At 49.1% G+C, this 26,768-nt stretch overlaps 1 protein-coding gene and 1 non-coding gene across 2 annotated transcripts in view; both read right to left on the minus strand.

Annotated features, from left to right (window-relative positions):
* Castor2 (cytosolic arginine sensor for mTORC1 subunit 2) overlaps positions 1–13,971 on the minus strand; it is a 46,148-nt gene extending 32,177 nt beyond the window's left edge. Inside the window, exon 1 of the mRNA XM_020164552.2 lies at positions 13,501–13,971. Within this exon, the coding sequence (XP_020020141.1) occupies positions 13,501–13,613 (113 nt within the window). The 5' untranslated portion in view covers positions 13,614–13,971. The remainder of the gene's footprint in view (positions 1–13,500) is intronic.
* Positions 13,972–14,987: 1,016 nt separating this feature from the next.
* Trnav-aac (transfer RNA valine (anticodon AAC)) lies at positions 14,988–15,060 on the minus strand. Its single transcript has one exon. It is a non-coding gene; the product is annotated as a tRNA-Val (tRNA).
* Between the last annotated feature and the right edge of the window lie 11,708 nt (positions 15,061–26,768).

Genomic DNA, 26,768 nt, shown 5'->3' on the forward strand with positions numbered 1-26,768 from the left:
GCACCCACACTGGCTCTCAGGGAAGACATCATAGGGGCTGGGGTTTCAGAATGGAGCATGATGGGAATTCCTGCTAGCCCAGGCCCGGGGAACACATCACCCCACACTGTGCCACTCAGAGGCCCTCAGGGTGACCCCTTCCATGTGCCCCAGCCTCTGTCCTTGAGTGGAAGTAAATACACAGTGTGTGACCCTACCTTTCCCACTCCCAAGCCAGGCACTGGTTCTCATCAAACCCAAATGGACCCTCTAGAACAGCACTGGTCAACAGCTTCGGGAAGCGGATTTAAAAATGTTTACCTTAGCCTGTCATCCCAGCTATGAGGGAGACAAAGGTAGGAGGATTGCTGGGCGAGGCTAGCCCTGGGCAAAAAAAAGTACCAGACCCTATCTGAAAAATAACTAAAACAAAAAGGGCTGGGGGGGGGGAGGGTGTGTGGCTCAGGAAGACCCTGTATTCAAAACCCAGTACTACCAAAAATTTTAATTAAAGAATATAAACAACTATAAGGATTTAGATATAGCCTCGACCTAGCACCTCTCAATGTACTGTGTTTGGTCCCCAGGCCTTGGGCACCGGGACGGTGCTGGGGACCTTGCTGAAGTCCCCTGAGAAGATGAATGGCTGACAGCACACAGAAGTCTTGGTTTGATGCTCACATCACCACACTTCTCCTCAGGGAAAAAGTCCCCTCTTGTTTGCTTAACTGATAAGAGAACTGTTAGCATTTACACTGAGTCCCGCTAATGGCCTTGACCTTGGGCCAGGAGGGAAGGGCAAGAAAACTGCTGCTGGGCTTCCAGGTACCCAAATGACTCACCTCTCGCTTCATCCGTCCATCAGCTGGAGGAGAAGACAGAATCTACCTGCTGGTCCTCACCGACAAGAGCTTGGGTGACGTGGGGACAATAGCTCCTTACACTCCATCTTAACTCCAGCTGCTGTCACAAGGGACCACAGATGAGGTGGACAGGAGGCCTCTCCTGGCTTTCAGGTGGCTGTGACCTTGCTGTGTCCCCCCACGGCGCTCTCTTAGTGCACACAGACAGCGCAAGGGAATGATCTAGCATCATTCCTTCTTCTTTTTTTTTCTGCAGTACTGGGGTTCAAACTCAGGACCTACACCTTGAGCCACTCCACCAGGCCTTTTTTGTGATGGGTTTTTTTGAGATGGGGTCTCATGAACTATTTGCTCAGGCTGGCTTTGAACCGTGATCCTCCTGATCTCTGCCTCCTGAATAGCTGGGATTACAGGTGTGAGCCATCAATGTCTGGCTCTTCTTTCTTATTTCGATACTCGGGTTTGAACTCAGGGCCTCCCACACGCTAGGCAAGTCCTCTACCACTTGAGCCACTCCCTCAGCCCTTCTGTTTTTGTATTTTTGTTTCTGAGCAGGGTCTTGATAACTTTGTTCAGCCTGGTCTTAAACTTTTTATCCTCCTGCCTTCACCTACTGAATGCTGGGATTATAGGTATGTATCACCTCACTCAGCTCCAAACCCCTGAAGTAAAAGAAAGTAGTGAAGTACAGCTGTTAGCCTTGGTCCAGTTTGAAGCAGCCGTGCTGTGGCACGGATGTCCTTCTTGCCCACCCAAGAGGTGGGTGACATGGGGGAAGCGGAAAACATCTCTGGCAGCAGTGGAGGCCTCTTTCAGGATCCTGAGCATCAAGGGGACCCAAAGCCAGCCCTCCGTGATCGGGGATGCCCTTGCCATCACCTTTCCCTTTGAAGGGCAGGGGCATTCAGGACCTTGAGCCCTTCCTCCAGGGATCCACAACTGGGGTGCCCTCCCCCGCAAAGGGAAAGACAGCAGCTGCTGGCCTGTCATTCTGTGTCACCCAGTGTTTCTGTTTTCCTAGGCCACTGTGGTTGGGCCCAATTCCCAATGAGGATTACCCTTGGGGATAGAGGTGGCCAGGGACGCCCCCCGCCCAACTCAGCACCTCACCCTACCTCCTCACACAGCCTCAGCCCCAAATCAGCTCTCTGAATCCTCAGGATCTCTGAGTCAGGCTGCCTGCCTCTGGGTGAGGTGGGGCGTACTTCTCTCTCAGAATCAAGAACCTAGTTATTAAGGGTGCACTGTGTGCCAGGTTTGAATCTCCCTCTGTCATCCTCCTGAATCCTCAGGACCTTCAGCCACAGTTCAGGGCTGGAGGCTCAGAAGGGTCAGGTCACCTGCCCAGGAACACACAGCACGAAATGGAAATATGCCCGCTCTGTCCACATAGGCCAGCCCTGAGCAGATGTCTTGAAAGGGACCTGCAATACCAGCTACTTGGGAAGTGCAGATGGGGAGGAACACAGTTTGAGGCTAGCAGGGCAAAAAGTTAACAAGATCCCATCTCAACACACAAGCCAGGCATGGTGATGCACAGCTGCAGTCCCAGGTACGTGGGGAGCAGAGGTAGATGGATCACAATCTGAGGCCAACCGCAGGCAAAAATGAGAAATCCTACTTGAAGAATAAGTAAAGTAAAAAGGGGCTGGGGACACAGCTCACGTGCAGAGCATCTGCTTAGCAAGCCTAAGGCCCTGAGTTCAAACCTCACTACTGCCAAAAAAAGAAAGAAAAGAAAGGGGTCATTGAACACACCAAGGTGTCATAGGGAGCTACCAGGAGGTGGTCCCATGAGGCTGCACCAGAGCTCAGACACCATGTCTGGGGAGGGGCTGGGCTATGTACACTTGCAATGGCCTTTCACAGCTGCAGACTCGGGTAAATTTGCAAGTGGCCCTCAGGCCCTCATTCCCAACTGTGCTGTTCAACGTGGATGGCCCTTCCCAAAAGGATTGCTTGATCTGGGCTCGATGGCACACACCTGTAATCCCAGCACTTGGGAGGTGGAGGCAGGAGAAGTTCCAGACCAGCCTGGGCTACACAGTGAGACCCTGTCTCAAAACACCAAAGGAGGAGACTGCGAGCTGCCCAAAGCCACACAGCAGGGGGACAGGAGAAGTGTGAGTGGAGGACACTTGTGCACTTGTGTCCTGTGCACAGCCCTTCCTCACCCTCGTGCCAGGGCACAGCCTCGACCTGTCACCTGTGTGGCTGGGACAAGTGACCGAGCAGCTGCCTCCTCTGTCATGGGGTAGAGGTCACCTCTTTCCTACCCAGCTGTTTGTGGAGAAGTGAGGGGCTCTGGTGTCTTTGACTTTCTAGAAAGATCTCTGAGGGGACACTGCTGTAAACCCCCCGGATCAGACAGGCCCACAGCTGTGCCTTTGGAGCTTCAAGGGCAAAGGCTGAACTTGGAGACTGAACTTTCACCCTCTGTCCTTCCTACTCTAGGAGGCGGTCAGTGACCAGGGTCAGGTGGGACAAGGGTCAGGAAGAAGGCAGGTCCCACACAGCGTCCTCCAATACCAGTGTGTGACACCTGCTCTCTTCCACCCACAGGACGCCTGCCATGGGCTGTGTCCTCAAGAGGATGGTCCTGTCTGCCCACAAGGACGTCCCCTGACCACAGAGGTGCAGGCCCCAGACTGTCAGGGCCTCCAGGAAGTTTCCAGTTATGTCAAGCTAACTTGGAGGCTTAAGAACATGGATTCTGGAGCCAGGGACATGGGTTCAAATCCCCAACTCTTAGGAATGTGACAATGTACCATGGTGTGGCTGCTAGGGAAAACAGGACTCAGTTCCTTCAGTTTTTTTTTTTTTTCCATTTATTTGGCAGTACAGGAGATGGAACCCAAGGCCTGGTGGAACTCAGTGCTCTGCCACTGAACCACATCCCCAGCCTTCCTTAAAAAAACTTAAGCATGAGCTGGATGCCATGGCTCATGCCTGTAATCCCAGCTACTTGGGAGGCTGAGATCGGGAGGATCAAGGTTTGAGGCCAACCCAGGCAAAGAGTTCACGAGATCCCACCTCCAAAATACCCAGAGCAAAATGGACCGGAGGTGTGGCTATGCATGAGCTGTGCAAGTGTGAAGCTCTGAGTTCAAACCCTAGTCCCACCCCCCAAAAAAATTACTCTGTAAGCCAGTAATTCCAATTCTAGATATGTGCCTGAGAGAAATGAAAATGTAGTCTCCATAAAAACTTGAACACGGCTGCTCAAAACAGTGTTATTCACAATAAAACCTCCTCTTTTGAACTGTGTCCTCAGGAATTTTGTCACAGTGACAGGAGGTTGATGGATGCTGGTTTTTGTGATCGTGGACAAGTTACTGAAGTATTTAGAACTTCAATTTCCTCATCTGTAAAATGGAGCCAGAAGCCGCACGTGCTCTGTGACGGAGTCTTTGTGTGCACACCTGCTCAGTGCACTCACCTGCCTGGGGGTCGTGCTTTCCCTCGGTCCCATCCGCTGTCACCCGCTGCCTGCCGCCCTGCCATTTATTTGGTTTGCACACTGGTGGGGCTCCTACCTCAGTGTTTTGTTATTTTAATTGTGATAGTCTACAGAACGTAAAATTTGGTATCTTAACCTTTTTGTTTTTTTAGACAGTACTGGGATTTGAACTCACGGTTTGGTACTTGCAAAGCAGGCACTCTACTGCTTGAGCCACACCTCCAGTCCTTTTTGCTCTGGTTATTTTGGAGAGGGGGTCTTGCTTTTTCTCCATGGTCTTTGCTTTTTGGACTGTGTCCTTCCTATTTTACGGTTCCTGCAGTAGCTGGGAATACAGGTATGTGCCACCATGCCTAGCTTTTTCTGTCCAGATGGGGTCTTGTGAACCTTGTTGTTGTTGGGCTGACCTGGAATTAGATCCCCACCTCCCAAGTAGCTGGATATCTTAACTGTTTTCACATGTACAGTTCTGTGGCCTGAAGGACAGTCACACAGTTGAGCAACTGCCACCACCATCCATCTACAACTGAAACCCTACACCCATGGACAAAACTCAGCAACGTCCTCCCTCAGCCCTCTCTCTCTGTCTCTCTGCATTGGACAACTCTAAGAACCGCATCCAAGTGACACCGCATACTATGTGTCCTCTTGGTGACTGGCTTACTTCTCATGTTTGTCCTCAGAGTTCCCCTGGGCTGTGGCAAGTCTCAACGTGTCCTTCCTTTTTTAACGCTGAATAATATTTCACTGGATGTGTCTGTCCATTACTGGGTACCTGGTGACTGCCACACCAATGCTGCTGCCAGCGTGGTCCCTAGTCTGCTTTTCCATGTCTGGTTTCAGTTGTTTGGGGCACACACCCAGAAACGGAAGGACTAATGGATCATCCACTAAATCCACTTTTAATTTTTTTGGGGATGTACCGAACTTTTTTCTGCAGCAGACATGTCATTCTCCATTCCTACCAACAGTGCACACAGGTTTTCTCTTTCTCTGCTTCCTTCCTTCCTTCCTTCCCTTCCTCCTTCCTCCCTCCCTCCTTCCTTCCTTCTTTCCTCCCTCTCTCCCTCCCTCCTTCCTTCGTTTCTTTCTCTCTTCCTCTTCCTCTTACAGTGGCACTGGGGTTTGAACTCAGGGCCTTGGGCTTGCAAAGCTGCCACTCTTGAGCCACTCCTCCAGTTCATTTTGCTCTGGTTATTTTGGAGATGGGGTCTCACAAACTATTTGTCCAGGTTGATCTCGAACCTTATCCTCCAGATCTCAGCCTTCCAAGTAGCTTGGATTATAGGCGTGAGTGAACTATTGGCATTTGGCTCTCTCTCCTTTCCTTCCCTCCTGTCCCCCCTCCCTCTCTCTCATTGTCTCTCTCTCTTTCTGGGGAGGATGAAGTTCCCCAGCCCTTCAGGCCCCACCTCAGCTCTCCCCTGCCCCTGCATGTTTGTGTGGCAGCTCCTGGTTGTCACCTGGCTCTTGGCTCCTATGTCATCTCCAGGACCTCCCCCCACCACTGTGGCTGTCCTGCTTTGGTGGCTTCTGGCACTTAGCTGCTCTCTGAAAATGTTTGCATTTGTTTATTGTCTGTCATTAGCAGTGAGTTCTCATGAACTGCCTTGTCCCCTTTGGGTATCGCCCAGGTGCAGGGTGCACCTGGCCCAGTTGGGGTCACAGGAAAAAATAGGCAGGATAAAATGAATAGGCCAGGACTTCAGCCTTGGCCTGTCCAGACCCAGAGGGCAAAAAGTAGCTGCCAAAAGGGACCAAGGCCTGACAGTGAGGGGAGGGAGGAAAGAGAGATGTGAGGACCACTGTCACCTAAGGCCACCCAGTGCCCTGGTGAAGATCCCACCCCTCCAAAGACCTAGGAAAGGCACAGCAAATGGTACTCAGCAAAGAGCCCAGGTTTTAAAGAAATCCTTCCCTGCCCCTCCTCCTCCTCCTTCTCTTTCTTTGCTCCCCTTCCTCTCTTTTTTTTTTTTTGAGATAGGGTCTTGCTATGTAGCCCAGGCTGCCTCAAACTTGTGATCCTCCTACCTCTCCCGAGTGCTGGGATTACAGATGTGTACCGCCACACCTGGTTTATTTAATTTCTTTTCTTTGTTTTTCCTTCCTTCCTTCTTTCTTTCCCTTTTGGTCACAACCCAGACCACTACCTTTGGCAGACCCCCCTCCTCTTTTCCATCTTCTGGACAGAGCTCCTTCTGAGTCCTGCACACACACAGCACAGCACGCTGTAGGGTGGTGGCCACACCCACTGCAGGCTGACAACCTGCACCTTGCACCTTCTCCATGTCCCTCTTGCCACTGCTATGTGGACGTCCTGCAGGTAGAGAGACTCCTATGAGTCTTGTGTTCTTGCCACCTGTGTCCCTCCCCTGCACCAATGTCCCCACCCACGCCTGCTCCCTGCCCCTACCTTGTCCTTCATCCCTAGCACCTCCTCACAGCTTCCCACATCAACCCGATCTCTGCTCAGATTTTTCCGCCTCCTCTAGGAAGCCTGTCTTGCTTGCAGCTTTTGATTCCAGAGGTCCTAAGTTAAATGACCAATGTCCTCTGAGGGCCAAGACAGAATTTCCATTTCCTAGAATCAGAATGTGATTGTGTGTGATTGTCTGTCCCCTCTTCTCTCTCTTTCTCTCCCTCCCTCTCTCACTGATGCTTATGGAAGCTCACAGTAGACCAGGTCCTATTTCAAATCTTTGATGTGGTTTATCTCAAGTCCTCCCATCAACCTGAGTGTGGGCACCATCATCATCCCTAATTTATAGGTGAGAAGTGGACAGCACAGAGAGGTCAAGCAACTTTCCCAAGGCCACAATACCAGTGCTGGAGACCCCCTGGAGGCCTCCTGGGGGTCCTAACTCCCCTCCAGTCTTTCTCTGAACTGCAATTAGGTGGGGTCCTCAGCCAGTAAACTCAGGGAAAGAATCAAGGTCTTCACAAACTTTTCTTTTGCAGTTTTAAGCTTGTCCCCCTCAAATCCCTCTTTGGTCACTAGTGCTCCCTGTGGCTTGTGAGCAGGACCTGCTGCAGGCAGCGAGGCAAGGAACTGGAAGAGGCCCACACGAATTGGAGACCTCAGGCCTGGAGTGTTCCAGGAGGCAGATGCCAGCGGTTCCTGCAGGCCCACGTGTACAGCACCTTTGCAATCAAACAGGGCTGGTGATTAATGGTAGCAGCATGTCCCTGCCTTAGCAGACCTCAGCAAACCCTCGCCCACAGCCTCCTGGTGACAGGGAGTCCAGACCAGCCTGCTCAGATGCCTGGCTGAGCGATTATTGGGACAGTTCCTCCGGCCAGAATTCCTGGGTTCGAATCTCAGCTCTGCCACTTCTGTATATCCTTGGGCCTTCGCCTGCCTCATTCCTCATCTGTAAAATGGAGACCATCCCCAGCTACTCGGGAGGTGGAGACAGTTGCATGGCAGATTGGGGCCACTCTGGACAAGCGTGAGCAAGACCCTGTTTAGAAAACAAGCCAGGTATGGTGGGGGATGCCTGTAACCCCAGCTTCTCCAGGGCAATACAGCTCACTCTATGGAGCCGTCGTGAAGGTCAAGTGAGTTAAGGGAGGTGTGGTCGGGAAGGTACTAAGTGCATTTTTACAGGTGTGAGCTGTGCACCCTGGTGGCATCATTGTCCCCTACACCGGGTACAGGAAACAACTCCCTGTCCAGAGCGCCTGGCTGCATGGGAAAGAACCAGCCTGCTACTTTCTTCCTGGGTCCCAAGGCCCTGTTGACTCTGGCTGGGCTCCCCAGGGGGATGAGGGTGGCCACAGAGTCCAGTGGGGACAGGACAAGCGAGGCAGAGGGGTGGCACTGTGTCTGGGTCAGGGGCTGCCACAGGTGTCTGCAAACAGAAAGAAACCCTTCTGAGCTCCTCAGTCTCCAGGTCCATAGGGACTGAAGGCCTCTGTCACCCTTTGTCACCCTGGCTGCACACAGCCAGCCACTCATCCACAGGGTCCTCCACCTCCCAGTGGCCAGAAGCCTCCGGGTGGCAGCCCCCACCTCAGTCCTTCAGTGGTGAATCCTGATTGGTCCATGATGGTCTCATTCCCTGGCCCAGTGATTGGCTGAGGCTAGTGATAGGCTGAGGCCAGTGATTGGCTGAGGCCAGTGATAGGCTGAGGCCAGTGATTGGCTGCAGCATGTTCACCCTGACCAATCAGCTGAGGAAGTTCAGTGCAGGGCTGAGGGGTGCCACACAGGTTTTCTCACCGAGGGACAGACTGGAGGCCACGGCTTTTCCCTAGCTGTTTCCTTCCAGTTGTCAAGGACACCTGGAGCTGCCTCAGCTATGACATAAGGAACCACACTGTCACACAGGGCTGGCTTAGCAGAAAGACGGGAAGATCTAGGTTCCTGATAACATTGTCAAGCCCGTCTTTCTTTCTTTTTTTTTTTTTGGCAGTACTGAGATTTGAACTCAGGGCCTTGCACTTGCTAGGCAGTGCTCTACCACTTGAGCCACACCCCCAGTCCTTTTTGCTTTAATTATTTTCATATAGGCTCTCACGCTTTTGCCAGGCGCCAGCCTTGGGTTTCCATCCTATTACCTACCTCAGTTATGTAGCTGGGATTACAGACCTGTGCCACCATGCCTGGTTTGTTGGTTGAGATGTCTCACTAACTTTTTGCCTGGGGTGGCCTCAAACCATCAAGCCTTTAAGTTAATTAACCGTAGAGCATCCCAGCTTAAAACGTCTTAGTACCCAAGGCCCAAACTTTTGATATTTGCAGTCCAAAGCATTCTTACTGATATTCTGAGATTGCCTTTCATCCTAGTGGAGGAGAGGTGAAGGCTGCTGTGCACTCAAGGGAGACTTCCTGGAGGAGGTGATGCTAAAACGATGAGCAGGTAGACAGAATGGACAGGGCAAGGAGCAATATTCCAGCCAGAGGAGGCAGACAGAGCACAGGCTTGGAGATTGGACACATGGGAGGGGGTCAAGGGCCCACCACAAATAATCCACATGGCGGGGAGTCACAAGAGACATACCGTGCAAAGCAGGTGCTCTACCGCTTGACCCACACCTCCTGTCCATTTTGCTGTGGTTATTTTGAAGCTAAGGTCTTGCAAACTATTTGCCTGGGCTGGCCTCAAACCATGATCCTTCTGATCTCAGCCTCCCACAGTAGCTGGGATTACAGGAGTGAGTCACTAGCATCTAGCTTTAGGCTTGCACTCTAGCTTTAGGGGAGATTAAGTGCCCTCAGTGGACCTGACCTTCTTTCACACACACCCAGGTGCTCCCTCATTGTCCTGACAGGAGGTGTGCTCAGCAGAGCCCAGCAGGGTCACTCAGCCCTGCTTCTGCCAGCCCCCCAGGCACTCATCAGATTCTGGTAAAACCCTTTCTGCTTTTTTTATGTGGCACTGGGGTTTGAACTCAGGACCTCATGCTTGCTAAGCAGGCAATCTTACTGCCTGAGCCACCCCACCAGCGCAAAACTCTTTCTGAAATCTGGATCACTGCAAGTCCATCACGCAGACAGTCACCAAATGCCTACAAGGCAGTGTGCTCGGGTAGCAGAACTGGCCAGCTGTGTGACCTTGAATGAGCCATCTTAGTCCCCAAACCTGTGTCTTTACCTCTTTGTAATAGATGGCGAGGTCAGGGGTCACTGAGACCATGGTGTGGGGAGGGAGGAAGGGTGGCACTGTTGAATATGGGTATCTTTTGTATCTAGCAAAACTCTTTTGGGTGTATGCCACAAAGATGCAGACTCAAATCCTAGGTTCCTTTACTTCTTGTGTGACTTCGAGCAAGTCACTACATCTTTGAGCCCCAGGCTCCTTCTCTGCAAAGCAGATAGAAATCTTAATTCAGAGTTGTCGCACTGTTTACATGGGGTTATGTGGCACCTGGAGACCAGGATGACCCCTTTCCACTCGAATTCCTATTAAAGCCCTATAATCTAGCACCACCTCCACCAGGAAGCCCCCCAGTTCCTCCCTACCCTACTGGACCAACCCCCCCCCCATTCCCTGTCATCCCTTCTTTCCTTCTCTCCCACCAGGCTCTGGGGTTTGACGGGGCAAGGGCAGCCTATCCCAGCCTCCCCTGGACCCAGCCTCTTCCTGGCGCAGAGCGGGTGTCTCCCAATGGCACTTGCCCCCACGCGTGCTCTGCCCCAGGGAGAAACCAGAGGGAGGAAGTGACTAAGTGCTGGGAGGTGGAGAGAGGGGACGGAAGGTATCAGAAAAAAAATAATACCATTATTTTTTTGGGGGGGAGGCAGTACTGGGGATTGAATCCAGGGTCTCCTGCATGCCAGGCAGGCACTCTACCACTTGAGCCACTTCCCCAAGTCCTTTTGTGTCTTTTGTGTTTTTTTTTCCCAGACAGGGTTTCTTGCTTTTTCTCCGGCTGGCCTTGAACTGTGATTCTCCTACCTCTGCCTCCCAGGTAGCTGGAATTACAGGAGTGTACTAACATACCTGGCCCTATACTACTACGTCTTGAGAGCTGAAGTGGGATTTATTGGGGTGGAAGGACATTCCTGGAAGAGATGAAATCTGTACAGGGGTGAAGCAGGGAAGAGTGGAGGGAAACAAGTAAGTCAGAGGTTGCTGGAGTATTAGCAGGGGTGTGGTCAAAGAGCAGGATTCAGACCCGGACTCTCCAAAAGGCCTTGGATACCAGGCCAACGATCTGACTCTATAGAGAGCGGCTGACAGCTCTCACCAGGCCACCTGGACATTTTCATGGACGTTGCATTAGTTTGGGCTAAACAGGCTTTGGGGAGAGGGGGGAATGACAGACTTTTGGGTCACCCATGGTGCACACACATAGCAGGTGTGAAAATGGGCTAAGTTGTGCTAGGTCCATTTCACAGATGGACAAGGTGAGAGCCAGGGGTCAGAAAACTTGGCCTCAGTTACTCAGGCAACCAGAGGGCTGGGTCCAACCTGAAGCCACGCCTGGGCTCAGAGTGCACAGGACGGCAGGTCCTCAGCCACTGGACACATGTGTTCTGCTCCTTCTGAAGTCAGACCCTGAGATGGGGAGATGACCTTTGACCTCTGAGTCATCTCTTGAGACTGGACTGGTCATCTGGGCCTCCGATAGGCTGCCTTGTAGAGGAACAGGGAGAAGAGAACCCACAAAGGGCAGTCTCCCTGGGGTCAGACAGGTGGGTCCTCCTTATTTATGTGTCCTCCAAACTGGACCCTGGAGGTGGGGTGGGGGTTGCCCAAAAAGGGCCAGTCTTTCCACTAAGAGAAACGGACAGTGGGAGCCTACTGTTTGCTGCCTAAGAAGCCCCCCGTGCCCCCTCCTCCCATCACTCAGGCCCTGCACAGCCAGCCGCAGCCTGAGTCATCATCCCCCATCATTTGTTGCAGGGTAGCTGGGGAAACTCAGCTGGCGGGCTGTGGGCTGAGGGCCAGGGGTTGGAGAAAAAAACACAGTTCTGTCACCTCTAGCCTTGGCCCTTCAGACTGCCCTGGGGTAGAAGGTAGAGGATACCAAGATGCAGGAGGGAAGGTGTCAACAGCCAGAGGAGGGCTTTGTGTCTTTGGAAAGGAGTTGGAGCTGGTTCAGAATCAGGCTGTTCACGTTTGTTTTTTTCAGATGCTGTGTTTAATAATTACCTTAGCAATCAAAAGAGGCAAGGCTCTACGAAGGCAAGGATTCCAAACCTCCCGTCCCCACCAAGGAGCAAGCCAGAGAAGAAAGTAAACAAGACACCTCCTCAAATGTGACTGCGACTGGTAAACAATGGCCAGACAGGATTCTCACTCATCACATCCAAGAAAGATGCCCAAGTAAGAACTTTGACAGGCAAATAACAGGCTCCCGTGAAATTATTTCCCTGTGTCCCCAGTGCTCAGCTCCCAAAGGGACAGCCAGGGAAAGGAGTGGGGGAGGGAGGGGGGGGGCGCTGTCATTTTAACTTAACCTTGACCTGTAATGTATTCATTCATTTTGCAGCAAGAGAGTGAGAGCACTGGGTCCATCCTATCCCGCCCCCCCCCCCCCAAATCCAACCAGCAACTCATCTCCCCTTTTCACTGTCACCATGGCAGACAAACAAGGGACTTAAGTTACAGCTCACTCACACTCCACTGGGCTCAGGCTCCTTAAAAACAACAACGACAAAAGAATAATTAAAAACCACCCCCAAATTCAAGCACCTACCATAGCTTACAGTCAAACCCTTCTAGCTATACTGGGAAAATCTTGTTATTATTATTTTTAAAATTTCTTTCTTTTTCCTTTTATCTCTGAAGGCCTTCAACTATTTTTCACCCTGCAGCATCCAAGCCCAATCCATAAACATGCCTGCTCCTCTCCTTTCACGGTTTGGCATCCCCACCCCTCTCCAAGACCCCAGGGGAGAAAGGATCAACGGCGACCCTCGCCCCGCAGCCCCTCCCGGGGCACCTTGGGATAAACATCCACTCATGATTTTATGATTTTCTGCTCGGGGTATAGCCACGGCTCAGCGGAATCCCTCCCCCTTGCCTTGGCGACAGGGGCCCAGCCCAACCGAGGCCTGGGGAAGGATGATGGTGGGGGGGGGTAAGGGGGATGGGCGTGTGAGTTTGTTTTTTTCTCCCATCGCCGCGTCCCCACACCTGTTTTTCATTCATTCATTCGTTCGTTCGCTCATTCATTCATTCATTCATTCGCGGATTCGTCACTGCGGCCGCCCGGGGCGCGCGGGGATGGGGGTGGGGAGGGAGGGCGCGCGATGTCGGGGACAAGGTGGAGAGAGATGCGGGGCGTACAGTGGCGGAGGGGGGCGCACAGTGACGAATGGGGGGGCGCACAGTGGCGAAGGGGGGTGCATCGGGACGCGGGGGTCACCGCGGGGAGAGGGGAATGGGGTGGGATGGGAAGGAGGGCGCGCGATCTCGGGGACAAGGTGGAGAGAGATGGGGGCGCACAGTGGCGAAGGGGGGGTGCATCGGGACGGGGGGTCACCGCAGGGAGAGGGGGATGGGGTGGGATTGGAAGGAGGGCGCCGATCTCCGGGACAAGGTGGAGAGAGATGGGGGGGCGCACGGCGGCACTGGGGGGTGCGCCTCGGGGCGCAGGGGTCAGCGCAGGGGAGGGAACCCCCACGGGAGCGAAGAGACGGCGAAGTTGTTTTCCGTGGCGCGGCTGACGGCGAGGACAGCCAAGCCCGGGTTGCTGCCTCTTTGTCTGTCCCCAGGCCGGCGCCGCGTCCCTTAGCGCTCTCACCTGGTCTTGGAGGACAGGAAGGCAAGTTTGATCAGGCCGTAGGTGAACAGCGGGATACTCTCCTTGGCGACGCTGGCAACTTGCAGCCGGTGCTCCAAGATATGGAGTTCCATCGTCCGCCCGCGCTCCGCGCCCGCGGCGGCTCATCGGCGGGGGGCGAAACCGCTGGCCCCCCGCCCCCTCTGCGCGCCCCACCACCACCACCGGCACCGACCCGCCCGCGGCCAGCTAGCCGGCCCGGGTTACCGGGAGCTCGGCGCCAGCTTGGGCCAGACCAGACTCAGCAAGAGGGAGGCCCCGCCAAGTTGCAAAAGGTGGCTGGGTAGACGAGGAGTGGAGGGGGGGAAGCTGCGCTGGCGGAGCAACCGAGCGGCCGAGCAGCAGCGCCCGGCGCCCGGCGCAGGAGCAGCAGCAACAGCAGCAGCAGCAGCTGGTGTTCGCTGTAACAAACAACTTGCCACTCAAACGCCGGCCCACTGCGCATGCGCTACCGCGCGCAGCACGCCGGGACTTGTAGTCCCTACGCCCACCGGCGCAGCAAAGAGCTGCTGAGGTCGGAAGGGGGGCGGGGCGGCTGCGCCACTACGGATGCACTCCCCCCACCACCCAGTGCTAGAGTGCGGGTTCCCCAGGACTGCAAGAGAGGTCGACAGGTCACACGGGGGAATTTGCAACTAGTCTGAGGCTGGATGCATGCTCTGTCATTTACTAAGGCTGGGAGGTTTGGGGGTGTCCATTGAGTTCCTCCCACCGCCCCGCCCCCCTCGGCAAACAACTCCAGGCCTGAATCTGGGAGGGGAGAGGTTGGCAGAAATTGGTGATCTGAGTGCAGAGAAGTCAAAGCAAAAGGGGGGTTCTGAGGTAAGAGGGAGCCCTCTCTTCTCTCCTCCAAGGAGAGGGCATCCAGGCTGGGTTCTGCAGGATGAATGGGAGCTCGCGGCAAGGGGGTGGGGCGCGCAGGGGAGGGGGGCAGCGGCCTTCCAGGCAGAAGGAACAGCGTGTCCAGAGGCACAGGAGCGTGAAAGCCCCCACCGTGCTGTTTGGCTTTGTTGCAGGGGAAAATGTAAGGAAGGAGAGACGGGAGATAGATAAGACAGGCGTGGTAACCAGGACTCTGGGTCGGGAGGGTCATGTGTGCAGAGTTAATGAGGTGGCCGTTTGTCGAGCTGGAGAGGTGAGAGGGAGGTGGTGGTGGTGGGGCTCTGAATCTGAACCTGAAATACATCAGAAGCGTCCCCAAACCAGAGCCAATGTGTTGGGGACCCCGTCCTGCCAACAAACATATCCTGCATGGCTGAGCGGTTTGGAAATTTTCTAGGTTAAAGTTACTGACTGGTGGTTTGCCCTTTGGCAGAGTAATTTGGGGACATAATAGGTCAGGTCCACCTTCAGGGGCAGGCTGGGAACTCTTTGGGGAAAAAATTCTGGCTGTTCTGCCTGGCAATCTAAGTTGCTTGTCTTCCTTCTTTCCTTCCTTCCTGTCCTTTCGGTGGTACTGGGTTTTGAACCCAGGGCCTCCTGCTTGTTAAGCAGGTGCTCTACCATTTGAGCCAGGCCCCCTGCCCACAACATTTACTTTCTAAAAAATAAACCAATCCAGGTCTAAAAGCAGTATTTGGCCAGTTTTCTGACTTTGCTCTAGATGGTCCAAATCAGTATTTTTCAACCAACAGGTTATGACCTACAAGTAGATGATAAAATCAATTTATCAGGGCAGGAGTAGCATTAAAAAAATTTAAGTAAAATCCCAAAGGTATTGTCCATAGTAAGAACAGGTTACAATTTTTTTTTTCTATGTATCAAGACATTTTTGTTTGGGTCGTGTGTGTGTGTGGTGTGGTGTGTGTGTGTGTCTGTGCCTATACTGACCACCTTGATATAAATATGTATTTTCTAACTCTGCCGCATGAGCAACGCCCCCAGCCCTTTTTGAGTTAGTTGTTTTGAATAGGGTATTGCGTTTTTGCCTAGGGCGATCTGGACTACAATCTTCCTACCTATGTATCTGGGATCACAGGTGATTGCTACCATGGCCAGCTTACTGACTGAGATAGGGTCTTCATAAGGCCTGGGCTGGCCTTCAAACACAATCCTCCCAATGGAGTGAGCCACCTTGCCTGGTCTATAAATGCTTTTCTTAATGTGGTTCTTGGACAAAAGCCTTTGAAACTGAGAGTGGTAGTGCATACCTATAATCCCAGCACTTGGGAAACAGCAGCAGGAGGATCGAGTGAGATCTGGTCTCAAAAGAACCAAACTCACTAATCAAGGAAGAAGAAGGAATGGAATGACACTCATCCTGTGACCTATGGGATGGAGGCTGGGTGCTGGTGACTCACGTCTGTAATTCTAGCTACTCAGGAGGGTTGCAGTTCAAAGCCAGCCCCAGGAAAATAGTTGCAGAGACCCTATCTTGAAAAAAAACCTATCACAAAAAAGGGCTGGCAGAGTGGCTCAAGGTGTAGGCCCTGAGTTTACAACCCCAGTATCAAAAAACAAACACAAACAAACTGACAAACAAAAAGTTTGAAAATACCGTGGGTTTTATGTTTAATCAAATCAGACCAGAATTTCTTGCTCTCTTGGCCTGTTGGCCTGTCCCTCTTCTGGTCCTTCTCTGGTTCCTTTGGCTTCCTAACTGGTTGTTTTCTCTTCCCAACCCTAAGATGGATGGACACCCACCTAGTATTCTTTCCTGTGCTGTATTATTACAGTGATGTTTGACAATAAATCAGGGCTCTTGTCAAGTCTCCCAGGCTTACCAAGCCAGGCTCTGGTTTTGGCCTGTGGCTTTGATGAGTTTGTGGCTTAATAAGTCCTGTACGTTGGGTCTTGCCCCTGTCAGAATGGTGCTCTGTGCCCATCATCCTGCAAAGAAGTCTGGATGAAAGGCCACATGGAGAGTTCCAGTGCCCAGCCAACAACTAGCACCAACTGCCAGACCATCTTGGACTATCCAGCTGACTGTCCAGGTGAATGCAGCCACAAGAAAACTGTCCAGGTGTTTCATTACACTTTCTATACTATATCAAAATTTCTGAGCCTAGGTTACATAAAAACAAAAGAGGTTGAAAGTCCAAGATTGTGTGTGCCCATTGATTTCACCTCCAGAGAGAGCTTCATGACAGATGAGGTCAAAATGGTGGGGACAGGTATAGGAGAGAGGAGAGGAAATCCCAGCTTTATTTAGAAACAAAACAAGATAAACCCAGATTCTCCAAGGTTGGTTGAATGACAAGGAGAAGTGGTTTCCTAGGTTCTAAGCTAACCTCTTCCAATATGGCAGCCATTGTACAGACATGGTGACTGAGTGCTTCAAATGTAGCTAGTGCCATGAGTAAATGACATTTTACTTCATTTTCATGTATTTAAATTAAAAAATGGATACACAATTCCAAAATAGGAAAATGTCCAAGTATGTTTGGAAGAGGGTGACCCACTGTCATGGTTTGGTCATGGGACCAAGTGGTTTTCAGAATATGGGACTTTCAGTTTTAAAACTAGAGTGTTCTTGGGCTGGTGTCGTGGCTCAAATGGTAAAGTGTCTGCCTAGCAAGTGTGAGGCCCTGAGTTCAAATCCCATACCATCAAAACCATCCCCCAAAACCAAAAACACCAAAAAAAAAAAAAAAAAAAAAAAAAAGCAGGGCATTTTCTGATAAACCAAGATAAGCTGGTCATACCACTTTGAAACAATTGAATTAAATAAACCTATGACACTTAAATCTAGATCTGGTGAAAATGGAAATGTCCTCTGAGTGTAAAAACACACCTGAGATTTCAAAGACTTAGTATGGAAAGACGAAAGTAAAATATTTCATTAATAATTTTTATATCAATGACATTTTGAAATTATATTACTTTTTTGGGTTAAAATAAAATACATTCTTTTATTTTCATGGTTCTGGGATTTGAACTCAGGGCTTCAAGCTTGCAAAGTAGGTGCTTTACCACTTAAGCCACACCTCCAGTTCATTTAGTTCTGGTTATTTTGGAGATGGGGTCTTATGAACTATTTGCCCAGGCTGACCTCCAACCACGATCCTCCCACTCTCAGCCTCCCAAGTAACTAGGATTACAGGTGTGAGCCAGTGGTAGCTGACTTAAAATACATTCTTAAAGCTGATTTCACCTGTTTCTAATTATGTTTTTAAAGTCAAAATCACACATGGCTGGCACTGCAGTTTGATTGGACAGCAAAGTGGTTTTCACACTGAGGTCCAGGTCAGAGACACTTGGAGCACCAGGTAAAAACACTGGGTCTTCGTTGCAGTAAAGGTGGTGGGACCTTTAAGAGGTGGAGCCTAGTAGGGGGTCTTTCGGTCTTTGGGGGGTGCACTCAGAACGGGTTAACTGGCTTCCTGGGACTCCCTGAGACCTTGGTGTCCTGCTTTGACTGGTTTGAATGTAGTGTCCCCCAAACAAGGCTCCTGTGCGAAGGCTTGGTCCCCAGCAGGTGGCACCGTGGACAGATGGTTGGACCATGACAATGAGCTCATAGCTAAAGGAGCTATTAGGAGGTGGGGCCTGGATGGAGGGAGTGGGCTGCTGTGGGTGTGCCTTTTTCTTGGTCTCTCTCCTTCTCTCTCGCTCTCGCTCTGTCTCTCTTTTTTGCTGTCTCTCCCCCCACCTTTTGGCAGTACTGGGGGCAAATTCAGGCAGGGCCTTGCACTTGCTAGGCAGATGCTCTACCTCTTGAGCCACAAACCTTTGCTTTCAGATTATTTTGAAGATAGAGTGTTGTTCTTTTGCCTGGGTCAGCTTTGGACCAAGATCGTGCCTCCTAAGTAGCTGGGATTACAGGTGTGCACTACCACACCTGGGGGCAATCATTTCATTAGTTCATGAATTCTGTAGGTCATATGTAGACAGGATGCTCTGAGTGGTCTTTGCTTCTCAGGTGAATGCCAGAGAGTCTTAAATAGCTTGGAACTGAGGTCACCTGCCGGCTTCTTAACTTGAGTGCATAGAGCCTAGCGGGGCTCAGCTGGGACTAGGGATTGTAGCGCCTTTCTATGCGGCCCTGGGTGCTCACATAGACTGGATTTACCAAGGGGGAGTCACAAAGAGTCCAGAGAGCGAGGGTTCCAAGAAGATCAACTGCAAGCCACGTGGTCTTCAATAATGATGATAATAATAGCGTTATTATTATCCCAAAGATTCTGTCTAGCTGGGAATGGTGATCCATGCTATAATCCAGGATATTTGGGAGGAGGAGGAGGATCATGATCCAAGGCTGGACCAGGCGAAAGTGTGAGACCCCATCTGAAAAATAACTGAAGCATAGAGGGCTGGTGGAGTGGCTCAAGTGCTAGAGCACCCGCCTCGCAAATGTGAGACCCTGAGTTCAAATCCCGGTGCCACCAAAAATACAAAAATAAAAGGGCAATTTGTCAGGGACATTCCTTCTAGCAACTGAGACCTTCCAGAACTTGATTGCAGGCCACATGCCAGCTTTCCAAAGTCTGTTATTCCAGGGAGACAATGAAGCTTCTTAATTTTACTGTTCACCTTGCAAGTGGAGAAACCGAGTCACGCACCATCCACGCCCCAGGCTCAAGGAGACAGAAGGCTGGGTCCAGGCTCAGGAGGCCACATGGCTGGTGGCTTTCTCAGCTCTTGGATCCCCCGCTGGCACACTGACCCATGGGCAACCTGGCTGGTCCAGGACCCGAGTTTAGACTAAAGCGAAGACACTGTCTTCCCTTCTTTCTGATCTCCCACCTCCTAGTCAGTTTCTGAGATGGGAAACTGAGGCACAGGGAGGTGTACTTCTTCTCCATAAAATCCTACTCTCTTGGCCAACGCAGGGCAGCTGGGAAGGGCCATTCTAGCTCCTGAGCTCCTGCGGTCAGGACCAGTCAGGGACACTCATTTCTCCCCTGCTTTCTCTGACACATTGCTCTCAAAATTTCTCCTCCCCTCCTTTTCTTCTTTCTTTGCTTTTTCTTTCTCATCCTTTTCTTTTTCTTCCTCCCTCCCTCCTTCCTCTGTCCCTCCCTCCCTTCCCTCCCTTCCCTCCCTTTCCTGCCCCTTCCCTCCCTCCCTCCTTTCCTTCCTTCCTTCCTTCCTTCCTTCCTTCCTTCCTTCCTTCCTTCCTTCCTTCCTTCCTTCCTTCCTTCCTTCCTTCCTTCCTTCCTTCCTTCCTTCCTTCCTTCCTTCCTTCCTTCCTTCCTTCCTTCCTCCCTATCATTTTCTTGTCTCTCTCTTTTGCAGTACTGGGGTTTGAACTCAGGGCCTACACCTTGAGCCATTCCACCAGCCCTTCTGATGTTTTTTTTCAAGATAGGGTTTCCTTATGAACTATTTGCCTGCGCTAGCTTTGAACCTTGATCCTCTTGATCTCTGCCTCCTGAGGAGCTGGGATTACAGGCGTGAGCCACTGGCACCCACCTGGATGACTTTTTTTGAGAAATGTTTATTCAGATCATTTGCCCATTCTAAATTACTAACTTACTTAGCTAATTAATGAATTGTGTTGGGGACGAGCCTAAGGCCTCACACATGCTAGGCAAGCCTCTTTATCACTGAGCTACATTCCTATGCTCCCTTTGCCCATTCTAAAATTGGCTTTTATTATTATCATTATTAACTATTTGCTGTTTTTTGAGTTCCTCACATATTCTACTTATTCGTTTCTTCTCGATGACTAGTTTGGAAATATTTCTTGCATCCTGTAGGTTGTATTTTCATTCTGTGGATTGTTTCTCAGAAGCACTTCCCCCCACATTTTATATGTTTTTGTTTGAGACAGGATCTCACTATGTAGCCCAAGCTGACCTCAAACTCATGATCCTCCAGCCTCAGCCTCCCAAGTGCTGGGATTACAGGTGTATATCACCAGGCCCTGCATGCTAAATCCACCTCAAACTTTGCTTCCTGGGGACCTTGTCTGTGACACCCACAGGCACTAGAATGGTTGAAATATTTTGAAAAAAATAATTTTATGTATCTAAATTGTTCCTTTCTCCTTAGCATGTAAGGTCTTATCCTGTTCATCTTTTGGAACTGTGTAAACTGGAAATAGACCTGCACAGATGTGGTCAAAGGTACAGAGGGAATCCAGTAGAGAAGCAGTCATTTCGATAAATGGTTTTGGAACAACTGGATATCCATTTTTTTTTAAAAGAGGACTAGTTGAGGTGTCTCTTGCTTGTATCCCAGGTGTTCTGGAGGCACAGATTGGGTGGATTGTGGTTTGAGACTCGCCCTGGCAAAAGTTAATGAGACCCCCATCTCAACAAATAAACTGGGCCTGGTGATTGATGCCTGCAGCCCCAGCTACTCTAGAGTTTTAGGTAGGAGGATTGTAATCTGAGCCAACTGTGGCATAAACACAACAGTCTATCTGAAAAAAAAAAAAAAGGGTTGAGAGTGTGGCTCAAATGTTAGAGTGCCTGCCAAGTAAGTGCAAAGTCCTGAGTTCAAACCCCAGTACCACACACACAAGGAAGTAACCACCTAATCCTCACAATTTATATAAAATGATCTCAACATGGATCACAGACTTAAGTGCAAACCCTAAAAATAAAATATGCTCAGAAAGAAACATAGGGAAAAAATCTTTGTGACTCTAGGCAAAGGTTTCTTATACATAGCTTCTATAGCTCTGAGCTATAAATGAAAAAATATGCTAAATTAGATTTCATCAAAATTTAAAACATCTGATTTTAAAAAGACACTCTGATGAAAATGGAAAGCCAAGCCACAGACTGGTAGAAAATATTTGCAAAACACATATGTGATAAAGGGTTTGTATCCAGAATATGAAGAATCCTGAAAACTTAATAGTAAGAAAACAAATAGCCCATTTAAAAATGGTCAGAAGTGCCAGGCATGGTCATGCCTCACTGTAATCCCAGCCAGGGAAGAGGTGGGATGATTGTGAGTTTGAGGCCAGCCTGGGCTAAACAGCAAGACCCTGTCTCAAAAAAAGTAAAGAAAGCAGGACATGTTGGCTCACATTTATAATCCTAGCTATTTGGGAGGCAGAGATCAGGAGAATTGAGGTTTGAGGCCAGCCCTGGCAAAAAGTTAGTGAGACCCCATCTCAACCAATAAGATGGGCATTGTGGTACACATCTGTGATCCCAACCAAACAGGAGGCATAAATAGGATGGAGATCCAGGCCAGCCCAGGGAAAAATGTGAGACCCAGTCTGAAAAATAACTAAAGGAAAATGGGCCAATGGATGGTTCAAATGGTAGAGCACCAGCTTAACACCCTATAAATTATGAACAGGCAAATTAGTACATCCATGAAATGGAACACTATCCAGCAATTTATATAAACAAACATGAATGACTGTCAAATGCATTATGCTAAGTGGAAGAAGAGATTAAGAGGCTATCTATGGGCTGGGCATGGTGTCACATTCCTGTAATCCCAGCTACAAGGGAGGCAGAGGTAGGAGGATCCAAGTCTGAAGCTGCCCTAGACCAAAGGGGCAGACCCTGTCTGAAACAAGGGGCTAGGGCATGGCTCAAGTGGTAGAGCACCTGCCTAGCAGGTGCAACGCTCTGAGTTCAAATCCAAGTACGGGGGGTGGGGTGGGGTGGGAAGAGAGAGAGAGAGAGCGAGAGAGAGAGGCTGCCTACTGTATGATTTGTATGATTCCCAGAGCTGGGGACGGGGTGGTTAGGAAGAGAAATTGACTTCAAAGGCACCTGGGAATTTGGGGAGAGGATGGAGCTGTTGCAGATCTTGATGATGACATAACAATATACAGTTCCTAAAATGCACAGCGCCGCACACGAGGACAGCACTGTGGTGACTGCATCTCAATAAGCAAGACTAAAACACTGAATTCAAAACATGTTGTCTGCAACCTGCTTTTTTTGGATCCTCATTCACGACTTCTAGATTTTTCCAAGTTGCTACTATGTAGTCCACAATGATATACAGAGTTTTTTTTGGGGGGTGTGACACTGGGATTTGAACTCAGTGCCTCACACTTGTTAAACAGGTGCTCTACTCCTTGAGCCATGCCCTCAGCTTTTTTTGTTCTGGTTATTTTAGAGATGGGGCGGGTCTCACTTTTTTTTTGTTTCAGGTAAGCCTGGACTGAGATCCTTCTATTTTACACTTCCTGCCATCATTGGGATGACAGGTGTGAACCACCACACCCAGGTTTTTTTCCCATTGAGATGGGGTCTCGGGAACTCCAAACCTCCAAAGAGGATCCTCCTGATCTCAGCCTCCCAAGTAGCCAGGATAACAGCACGAGCCACCTGAGCCAGGCAGGGCTCCATGTAAGTCTCCTTCTTTCATTTCAGGGGCCATGACATCATACATTGTAACTTAGTGTGTATCCGTTTGTTTATCAGTGTTCTCTGTGAACAGTTACTTTGTGTCTACTTTCTTCTGCTGTTTTCCACAATGTTGCAATAAACAATCCTGAAAGCCCAATGCACAACATGGAGGACTCTTCTCTGAAGGGTGTTTACCTAAGGTGGTGGTTGTACAGGGTGTTTTTGGGGAAAGTGGGATGCATGCCTTCCTTCTGCTCTCCAAGGGCTGGTACCACCTGATGCTCTACCATCTTCCATGAGAACTGCATCTCTCTCCATCCTTATCAACAACTGGCAGGTTCAGACCTTAACTTTCACTTAGCTGATGAATGTGGAAGCCCATCTTGTGACCAGGGATGGTGGTGCGTGCTTGTAATACCAGCCACTTGGGAGGAGGAGGCAGGCGGATCATAGTTGGAAACTAACCTGAGCAAAAAGTTAGTGAGACTCTGCATCAAAAAACAAAATAAAAAATAAAAGGACTGGAGGTGTGACTCAAGAGGTAGAGAGCTTGCCTAGTAGTACAAGCCCCTGAGTTCAAACCCCAGTACTGAAAAAGCAATCAATCAAATAAAAAAAACCCAATCCCCCCGTCCCCCCCAAATGAACCAATCAATCAAACAAAAACCTAATCCACATAAATAAATAACTAAAAATTAAAACTGGCCTAGGCTGGTTTTGAACTGCCATCCTCCTTATCTCTGCCTCACAAGTAGCTAGGATTACAGGTGTGAGCACCAGTGCCTGGCTGAAATTTGCAGCTTTGATGTGATTGAGTTTATTAGACTTTTTAATTTATAGTGTGCACTTTTTGTGTCCTCCTGACACCCCCTCTTTGTTTTTTCAGTGCTGGGGACACAGATCAAGGCCTTAAGCACACTAGGCACATCCTCTACCACTGAGCTACACCTCTTGTCAATTTTTGCTTCCTTTTAAAGAAATCCTTTGCCACAGGTCATAAAGAATACTTTCCTGTAAACTTTAAAGGCTTTTCATAGTTAAGCCTTTTCAGTTGGTGTAGAATTGACCTTTCTATGTTTTTTTTGTGTGTGTGGCAGGGGGATTGAACCCAGTGGTGTTACTTGGATTTGAACTCAGGGCCTCATGCTTGCAAAGCAGGCACTCTACCACTTGAGCCACTCCTCCAGCCCAAGATTTGACTTTTCTGTATGATGTAAATTTTATTTTCAATTTTTTTATCCACATAATAATTCCACATCATTGATTAAAGAGTCTCTCTTTTGTCCATTGATTTATATTCGCTTGGCTTGGTTTTCGACTCTGATTTTATTGGTCTACTTGTCTATCCTTATAACTGTACAACACCCTTTTAATTTTATAATATATCTTTGGATCTAATGACTGTGTCTATGGTGAGTCTTGGCTCTTTTCTCTTCTGTATAAATTTTAGAGCCACATATCAAGTTTCCAAGAGTCCATTGGATTTAAAAAAATTATATTTAACTTATAGATAAATTTGGATTCTTCTTCTCTTCTTCCTCCCCATCCTCCCCCACCTCTTCTTCTCCTTCTTTTTTGTGACAGGGTCTCTGTATGTAGCCCAGTCTGGCCTTGAACTTGCAGTTCTCCTGTCTAAGTCTCCTGAGTGCTGGGATTACAGGTGTACACCACCAGGGCCAGTTGTGTGGTACAGTCTTTTCTTTTTTCGTTGGTAGCAGGGATTGAACTCAGGGCCTCGTGCTTGCTAGGCAGATGCTCTATCACTTGAGCCACTCCACCAGCCTAAATATCTGGTAAAAATTCTTTACTTATCCACACCACTAAAAGGAGCAGTAGCACCTGGAGAAAGAAGATAAGGACCTTCACATATTGATAAAGGTTATTTGTTCAAAACTTACTGTGGATATTACTGTAGAATAAAATTTCAGAGACATGGCAATTGAGTACTCAGAGTACTCAAGGCTGTGCACCCTTGCTACTTCTTTAATCATTGGTGCAGTACCCACTGAGATACAACAAATAGAGAACAATATTAGCTCTAAAGGAAGAACGGATTGTTTACATAGAAAATCCAATCAGGCCGGGCGTGGTAGCTCAGGGCTGTAATCCCAGCTACTCAGGAGGCAGACATCAGGAGGATCATAGTTCAAAGCCAGCCCAGGCAAATAGTTCTCAAGACCTTCTCTTGAAAAAACCCATCACAAAAAAAGGTCTGGTGGAGAGGCTCAAGTGGTAGGCCCTGAGTTCAAACCCATGCAGCCAAAAAAAAAAAAAAAAAACCTTTCCTGCAGGTATTGGGATTATATATAGTCTTTAATCTTGTAATATGGCATAGTCAATTTACTTATTATTTATAAGATAAACCCCACCCAGTCAGCAACTATTGTCATATTATTTTTTCTCCCTGGTAAATTTTTGGGATCTTATTTCAGGTTTTGAAACCTGTGTTCATAAGCACATAATGGATCTTCTTCAATTACCCATTTGATTTTTTTTCCCATCAAGGTGATACTGTAACCATGAAATGAATTAGGTAGCTTTCAACCGCTTCTGTTTTTCTGAACCTTTTTATTTTGAGGTATGATCTTGCTTTGTTGTGCAGGCCGGTCTTGAAACCTCAATCGTTTTGCCTCAGCCTCCCGAGTGCTGGGATTACAGGAGTGAACCACCGCACCCAGCTTCAGCTTTCTAAAAGAGTTTTGGAAAAAGTATATATTTTCTGGTCCTTATCAATTTGGAAGAATTTGTCTCATAAGGTATTTGGGCTTGGCGTCTTTTGTGGGTGGGATGCAATGCAGATCAACTTGTGAAATGGTTGCATTTATCTACTCATGTGCGTACTGTGTTAAGTTAAATATAATTTTCTATCATTTCATCTGAGATACCAAGGTTGTTGGTGGAAAGTTATTCACAGTAGTTTCTTATGCCTTAAATCTCTCTCACCATTATTTATATATTTATATTCCTTATTTGTGTGTGCGTGGTCTTTTTTTTTTGGTGATACAAGGGTTTGAACTCAGGGCCTCATGCTTGCTGGGCAGGCACTCTACCACTTGGGCCACTCCTCGCCAGTCCAGTGCCTTGCATAGTCTAGTAAGTAATAGTTTTTTCTAAGACAAGGTCTCACTGTGTAGTCTAGGTTGGCCTTGAGCTTTCAATCCTCCTGACTCAGCCTCCCAAGTGCAGGGATTACAGGCATGAACCGCCTTGCCCAGCTGATAGTTTTAAAATCTTATTGTTTTCTTTCCCCCCAAAGAACTAGCTTTTGATTTTGTATTTGGATAGATGTAGGGCTGGAGATGCACTCAAGTGCTAGAGCTCCTGCCTAGCAAGCTCAAGGCCCTGAATTCAAACCCTAGGACCACCAAAAAAAAAAAAATGGATAGGATAGAAATTTGTCTGCTGTAACATATCTTTAGGATATTAATGGTTAATGATTTACTTGCTATGTGCTGAATTGTGTCATCCACAAATTCATATATTGAAGCCTTAACTTCCAGTACTTCAGCATGTGAGTGTATTTGGAGACAAGACCTTTTAAGAGGCAATTTAGTTAAAATGACATCATTAGGGTAACCCATAACCCAAAATGATTGGTTTCCTTACTAGGACAGAAAACCTGAACACATTCAAGAAGCTAGGAATTAACAGGCTGAGATCGTGTGAGGACACAGTGACAAGGAGCTGTCCATATACCAAGAAGAGAGGCCTCGGGAGAAACCAACCCTGCTCATGCTGTGCTCGTGGACTTCCAGAATCCAGCTTGTGACAGCACAGGTTCCTATTGGTCAAGCCACCCAGTGTGTATTTTATCATGGCAGTCTTACCAAATTGATTTTCTGTCTCACTAAAAAGTCTAAGGTTTTAAGATGGGCATGGTGGTACACACCTGTAATCTCAGCACTTGGGAGGCTAAAACAGGAGGACCAAGAGAGTTTGAGGTCAGCCTGGGCCACATAACCAACCAACCAAATAACAAAGAATAAAGGTCCTAACATGAGAAGGTTCTATATGCTG

Source organism: Castor canadensis, chromosome 6, assembly GCF_047511655.1.
Source record: "Castor canadensis chromosome 6, mCasCan1.hap1v2, whole genome shotgun sequence".
Lineage (NCBI taxonomy): Eukaryota > Metazoa > Chordata > Mammalia > Rodentia > Castoridae > Castor > Castor canadensis.